This window comes from Anneissia japonica, unplaced genomic scaffold, assembly GCF_011630105.1.
Source record: "Anneissia japonica isolate Jap-2015-1 unplaced genomic scaffold, ASM1163010v1 scaffold1889_len2455224_cov183, whole genome shotgun sequence".
Lineage (NCBI taxonomy): Eukaryota > Metazoa > Echinodermata > Crinoidea > Comatulida > Comatulidae > Anneissia > Anneissia japonica.
In genome coordinates, this window is record NW_022752980.1 from 1,950,086 (window position 1) to 1,958,117 (window position 8,032).

The 8,032-nt window shown below is 32.7% G+C and overlaps 1 protein-coding gene across 1 annotated transcript in view; it reads left to right on the top strand.

The window, feature by feature from the left end:
• Nucleotides 1–4,231: 4,231 nt before the first annotated feature.
• LOC117122580 (arylsulfatase I-like) overlaps nucleotides 4,232–8,032 on the top strand; it is a 10,994-nt gene continuing 7,193 nt past the window's right edge. The window contains exon 1 of the mRNA XM_033268199.1: nucleotides 4,232–4,511. Within this exon, the coding sequence (XP_033124090.1) occupies nucleotides 4,260–4,511 (252 nt within the window). The 5' untranslated portion in view covers nucleotides 4,232–4,259. The remainder of the gene's footprint in view (nucleotides 4,512–8,032) is intronic.

Genomic DNA, 8,032 nt, shown 5'->3' on the forward strand with positions numbered 1-8,032 from the left:
GGGTTATGCTACATCCGAATAACATAACAAGCACATTTTTGAACATTTCATTTAATATAAATAGGTAAAATCACCATCTTGTTAGACTGTTTATCTGTAAATATCTGAATATTTATCCATTATTAGTCCAGGATATTACATTGCTGTGTCCTACTCGCAGCCATGTAATTTACCAGATTGAAGATTTTTTCTGCAAAAGAAACATTCCATGTGATACTGTATACATTTTCAACACACAATTTTTAACTGGACTTGTGGATGGGGATGGTTAAGTGAGAGTTCAATGATTAAGTGAGGAGTTAGCTGGTAAAATAAGGTGCTATTAGGTGACGTCAACTATTTTAGCGTAATATTTGAATTTGGAGGCGCGAGTCACTGGCTGTGATCGAAATGTAGAAAGGTGAATTGAACAAAATAACCATTGGAATAATTTAAAGAAATTGAGTTTAATTGAAATATTTATTATTATGCTGACTTTCATCTCACATTGGAGTACAGTACTGGTTTGTCAAGACAAGCTGTCAGTGGTGGATTCATTACGCCTACATTCAAATTTAATTCTGAGTGTGCCATTTCAGCCAATTTGGAGCTGCCATTAATTATGCATTTTGGGGCTGAGGTGGTATAGACACCTACTTGTGTCTTTGGAACCCTCTATTTCAAAACCCTAGATCCGCCAATGAGTTATGGTACCATTTAAAAGGTTTGTTCAGCATTCCAGGACAAAACTTGTCTGCCTCGTTAAGTTTTAGGAGATGCTGTAATTTCTATAGCTTTAAGCGTCAAGTGCACTTTTGCTCACATTTCCATGATGATTTTAGGAGGTTTTTACACGGGCTTTAGTTTAGTGAGCCCTGGCTTCTTTTTAGTGATTATTACAAACTTTCAAGTACTGTGCTGTAGTCGATAAAAAATCAAAACAGCAAACAGAGGGTAAGATTCATGAACTTTTATTGGTATATCGCCCTGCTGTAAATTAGAGCTGAATTATGGTTATGGTTATGGTTTTATATTTATATAGCGCCTTCTACGATCGAAACCGTCTCAAGGCGCTTTAAAAATATATGTAAATAATGTATGGAAATAAATTTGACCGGAAATAACCTAAACTAACCAAACAGAATAACCGACAAAGATAAAAAATAGAATCACACATCATCACACCGTTTCACCATGGAGGATGGTTTCACTGACCGACCAAGGCCGGTCAGCTATTGATTTCACAGTTGTCATAATGATGTGTGTAACTAAATATTGGCCTATCGAGCAACGAAAATGAACGAATGTGAGTGGTCTATAGTGAGTTATAAAGATGAGTTTTCAATCGGCTTTTGAAAATCCCAGTTGAAGGTGCCTGGCGTATTGTGTCATTACAATGCGTTATAATAAACAAAGTGTCTGTAAATGAACAATGTTTAAGCCATGCTCAGGAAAGGAAATCACCCCTTTTCCACCTTTTCTCCCCAGTTTTTTGTATATTCAAAAATCTGTATCGCATTAACTGCTTACGAGTTTTTCATCAAATTTGCTTTTTGTGTCTTAGAAAAATTAGTTGTAAAACATAGGCCTATAAAAAAAATGTCTTTTATAGGCCTATCGCGAGCAGAGCGTAAAATAATTATTGATTAGTTCAAAGTGAGCACTTTAGTTGATGTGAAAGAGCAGCTTAGCTCAGAGCTTCTTAGCTCAGTCGGATAATCCGGTGGTAGCCACCGTGTGAGATCTTTAGGTCCCCGGTTCAATTCCCATCGTTGCCTCTCATGTTTAGCTGGAGGGATGAAATACAAGTTGCAATATCGTACCGTCTTTCGGATGAGACGTTTAAGCCGTTGGTCCCGTCTGCATTTATGACCCATGTGCACCTTAAAGACACTCTTCAGGAAAGGATTGTATGGCGGTGCTGCCCAATTACCACTAAAGGACCCCACTGAAAATAGGCCTGTGTCTTCTTCAAGACTTTTGTGGGCTATCCTTAAAACCAATCCAATACAATCCCAATAGTTAAAAATTGTATATGCTTTATATGTCCGGTAAGCTACGGTACTATGTTTAATATCTTTTTTTTTTATAAAAGAAATGATCGTTAATGTTTTTTTTTTAATCTAGTAGATGAAATTTACGAATAAGTAATATAAATAGTAATATTAACAGTACTTGAAATGTAAGCACAATTCAGTTGTGTTTCGTAAGAGGCAATCAAGTCATCCTGTATAAATCAGAAATTTGAATTGTCTTTTAAAGCTCAAATAAATATATTAATAAATTAGGCTTATTAGGTTGAAACACCATCTAGTCCTATCCGATTAGCATTTTCAACAGTACAATACAAAATACAAAAGTAAGGAATGTGTGGTGTGTGAGAGTTCAGGATAGTGACGCATGTGTTTTCAACCATGGAGTAATTAAAAACTAATACCTCCATGTTTCAACTAAGTATTCGTTTTAGAGCATGCAGTTACTGCGATTTGTAAATAAACTATAATTTAATTCTAGGAAAAAAGAAAATACTCTTTTTAATAAAGGGCAGCAGATAAATAATCCAGTGACCTTGCCCCAAAACCTGCTAAATCATGTGGAATTAATTTTATTATATTCGTATAATCGGTTATTATACGTCTTTAGTACATAATTCTACCCCACCATGATGGAAGTAACACTTTGTTGTTGGGTTTATTGACAGAAACAGGATTAATTGGTAAGTGTGTTCAAAGCTGAAATGTGGATTATAATAAGACATAACTGTGTACACAAAACACAAATCCTATTCAGTGAGTTAAGTTTCTGTCTCGTGGTTATGGGGGTGCTGTTTTGATGACCACTTTACACTCTAAACACTTTAAATTAGTTTCAGCAATACAATACAAATGATTCATTTAATACTAAATTATGAAGTAAAATGTAATTATATAGGCCTAAATACAATAAACGGAAAGGCCACCATTCAGAAAAAATGTTGTAATAATGCAAAACTACAAATATACAGTACAGTGGTGGCGCCAGAGCGGGGGGGGGGGGCTAGTGGGATAGCCCCCCCCCCCCACCGTTGGGGAAGACGAGTACATTTTTTCGGGGAATAACAAATAAAAAAAAAATTATTTAATTATGTAATGTTCGTTTAGCCACCATATTGTTTTATTAAACTATTTGTGTTAATAATAATAATAATAACAATAATAATAATAATAATAATAATAATAATAATAAAAATATTAATAATAATAATAATAATAATAATAATAATAATAATAATAATAATAATAATAATAATAATAGTTCGATGAGACTAAATAAAAATAAATTGCGTTCTGTTATGACAAATGCTCGTTTGGATATAGCCTCATGATGCTTGGAATACATCGTGATAGGTGAACCTCGACCTTGACAGCGTGGTTAACAGATTTCATGCTAAATTTCCAAAATGTAGAATTTCACTTTCAAGAATGAGGATTTGAAAATAAATTAGATGGTTACATTACATACTCTTTGTTTCTTGCATTATTCAAAATGTTTTGGTTTTGGAAGCTGATATTAGAAAACATAGCCTACATTATGAAGTCATATTATAGTAACTCGACGCCTATCATTCAAATAAGTAAAAAAAAAATTGCCATAATACGTCAAATATCCCCCTGGCCCCCAGCCAAGTGAGACTCGTTTCGCTCCACTAGCCCCCGCCCCCACCCCGTCGGGGCCTTTAGCTCCTCCGTCGGGCAGGTCCTGGCGCCATCACTGATACAGTATTACCTTTTTACAAATTATTTTATTATCTCCCGCATGCATGAGCCTTCTTGTAAAAAATTACTTGTTTAGTGTCCACTCATTACGCATTATATTCGAGCAGCGTAGGGGGTATGCGTTTATTAAAACAAAATATTTACACACAATTACCCGATGAGTCATTATATTATTGTTATTAATAAAAAAATTATTGTCGACACTAAAAAATTGAGGGGCCGGGCCGGAGGCTAAACAAGTACCGTATTTTTATTTACATGACCGTATGTTGTTATTTTGTAAAATATTATTTAATCCACGAGATTATATTAAACCTAAAATCTTCCTTTATTTACAGCTTTCAAGTGCAGTGTTTGTTTGATAGTGTAGACAAAGCTTTAGTTTGTTCATGGAGGAAACTGTTTGATGACCTTCAGAGTTTTCGCATGGTTAACTGATAATACGTCACATCCGCTTGGGGCGCGTCATATCTGGGATATATAACCCTATAGTCAATGATCAATTTAAAATTAAGTATTGATAAGATGTCAAACTATACCGTCATAGCACTCATCCTCTCCGTCTACGGAAGCCTCACTATTGCGGCAAGTCCGAGGCCGCACGTTATTTTTATTTTATCAGATGACCAAGGGTACCGAGATGTGGGCTACCATGGTTCGATTTTCGCCACCCCTGTTTTAGACAGCCTAGCAGGGGAAGGGGTAAAGTTGGAGAACTACTACGTCCAGCCCATTTGTACGCCGACAAGAAGTCAACTACTGACCGGAAGGTATCAGGTAGGTCGAAATACTTCTAATTTACAGTACCTTAAAATAAGATTACAATTGTTGATTGACCAACACGGATGTGGGGTTATTCTTTCCAAAAATAGTACAAGTTGTTTTATTCGGATTGAATTTAAGGCTATGAGAGGTGATGTAGTGATTAGCATAATTAATCAACTTTTGTACTTGGCCTATTTAATGAGCTGGTTTGACAGTATTATTTGTAAAATACCACCTGTTGCTGGTTAAGGGTTAACAATTAAACTACATAAATCATTCATATGAAAGTTGGGAAGCGGTTGGCGTCATGGTTGCAGTCCTCAAAATGTATTGTTAAAAAAAAAAAAATTAAATATAATTTTTACTTAAATTATTTCTTCTTCTTCTTCAAGCATGTTATTATTATTATAATACTCTTATTATTATCATTAATAATAATAAGAATGATAACGATAATTATTACTATTATCATCATTATTAACATCATTAATCATTATAAATCAGTAGATAATATCAAACAACAATCGATAATGCACAATGGCGCAAATTGGTATAGCTTCAATAAATTGCTTGTAAATTCTGGCTAGCACAACGAAACTAATGTTAATTAAAAATAGAATATGCCCATTTTCCTCGTTGAATATTCGTGTTGGTAGTAAAACCCTAAAATTAATCAACTTTTGTACTTGGCATATATAAAATAATGAGCTGGTTTGACAGTATTATTTGTAAAATACCACACAATACCTGTTGCTGGTTAAGGGTTAACAATTAAACTACATAAATTATTCATATGAAAGTTGGGAAGCGGTTGGCGTCTTGGTTGCAGTCCTCAAAATGTATTGTTGTTTAAAAAAAAAATTTTTTAATATCATTTTTACTTAAATTATTTCTTCTTCTTCTTCTTCTTCTTCTTCTTCTTCTTATTATTATTATTATTATTATTATTATTATTATTATTATTATTATTATTATTATTATTATTCTACTCTTATTATTATTATTATACTCTTATTATTATTAATAATAATAAGAATGATAACGATAATTATTACTATTATCATCATTATTAACATCATTAATATTATAAATCAGTAGATAATATCAAACAACAATCGATAATGCACAATGTCGCAAATTGGTATAGCGTCAATAAATTGCTTGTAAATTCTGGCTAGCACAACGAAACTAATGTTAATTAAAAATAGAATATGCCCATTTTCCTCGTTGAATATTCGTGTTGGTAGTAAAACCCTAAAATTAATTAACTTTTGTACTTGGCATATATAAATAATGAGCTGGTTTGACAGTATTATTTGTAAAATACCAGACAATACCTGTTGCTGGTTAAGGATTAACAATTAAACTACATAAATAATTCATATGAAAGTTGGGAAGCGGTTGGCGGCTTGGTTGCAGGTCAAGTCTCCAAAATGATTGTTGTTCAAATTATTAAAAAAAAAAATATAATTTTTAATTAAATTATTTCTTCTCCTTCTTCTTGTTCTTGTTCTTGTTCTTGTTCTTCTTATTATTATTATTACTATTATACTCTTATTATCATTAATAATTATAGTAAGAATGATAACGATAATTATTACTATTATCATCATTATTAACATCATTAATAATTATAAATCAGTAGATAATATCAAACTACAATCGATAATGCACAATGTCGCAAATTGGTATAGCTTCAATAAACTACTTGTGTTGGTAGTAAAACCCTCGATTTGGTTTAAAAAAATCCGTTATTTAGAACTTGATATTGATGATAATCTTATCTGAAATTATCATATTCGACAATTAAATAAAACTATTGTGTATAAAATTAACATCCTAAATAAATTGGCAGAAACCCTAAATGAATCTCTTCTTAAATATTATATGAAAGTACAATCCAAACCAAACCTGTATCAGTAATCTAAGTTTGGGGAACAAGTCTAAAAAAAATAAAAACCTAGCTAAAAACCTTGTAATCCCGACCCGAAACCGTGACTCAGAAATACCGTACTCGCGCGAATAAGCGCCCGGGTGCTTAAAATATTTTTTGCACTTTCTGAGGGGCGCTTATTCAAACGGGGCGCTTATTTTAAACGGGGCGCTTATGGAAACAGAGTGGAAATTGAGGGGCGCTTATGGAAATAGATGAAAATCGAGGGGTTCTTATGGGAAATTATTAAATTCAAGAGGCACTTTTTGAATGAAGAAAAATTATATAAGGACATTACGAATGGTGGTTAGAAAAGATAATCGTACAAAGAACATGGCTCATGACAAGAATGCGTGAATATTTACATAACAAAATAGCAGATGCAATTAGTGGTGGTGGGTAGTGGTTAGCTTGTTGGCCATCGGCTGATTGAGATTAGCAGGATGGCAGGATCTTTATATTTTTTTTTTGAAAACTCAAATGAGAATGTGCTAAATGTCGGGAAAAGAAAAAGAGGAGTAGGACTAGGCATAGAGAAATATGTAAAAAGAGTAAAGTTTGAAATACACTGTCTGTCCAGGGATCGGAGCTCTCATCTCTCCAAGAGCAATATATTCATTTTGATATATTGACCGAATATAATAATATTTTAGTTAGTCTTCTTAGTAATTAAAATGTTTTTTTTTTTTTTTTTTTTTTTTTTTTTTTTTTTTTTTTTTTTTTTTTTTTTTTTTTTTTTTTTTTTTTTTTTTTGTAGTCTTTTTGTTTCTTTGTATTATATTTTATATAGTATTGTTGTGGGTAGCCTTTTTGTTGTTTATTTACCACTGCAAAAACAGCGTGCTATCTCGTCTGTATAAGTTTTCCTGCCTAATTATGTTTATTATACAAATAAATATAATAGGAAATATTAAATATCAACATTGTGTGATTTATTACCGTTTTTTTTTTTATTATTCTTCTATTTCTTCTTCCTTTTATTTAAAACAGCCGATGTTCCACATTCCTTTTCAAACGGACTTTTTAGGTGTGGGACTTCTTCCTTCGAATAGCCTAGCGCTTGGGGAAGTTGGGATTAAGAGTACAGTACTCCTTTAAATATGTAGTGAGATGACGGACGTTATATTATCTGGATTATATAAGATTAAAAGTACATTCCTCAACGAAACGTAAATAGAAGGCTAACAGTCATTATATTAGTATTAACTATACCGCCATGGTATTTAGACACGTTCGATGAACGTTACCGGTAGTAGGAAGAATAAAACTTGTACACAGGTATACGGTAAAAGTCCTTGATACGTGTCATATCTCACGCTTTATTTAAAAGTCCTTGATTTATTAAGAATTCTAAAGGTTTGTCGACACAAACGTGAAATTAGTGTATAATATCAATGTCAAGATTGATAAATTTGATGAAATATATAAAACAAAATCATTTGTTATGATTAGACATATGTAGTAGGGTATAAATAAAAAAATGAGCGGGGGTGAGCCTCCTGAAAAAGGGCGGAACATGTTTTTTGGCGGCCATTTTTAAAATGGCCGCTAAAATCAAGAGAATGGCTCATAACTTTACTTCTACTCCATGAAAAAGGGT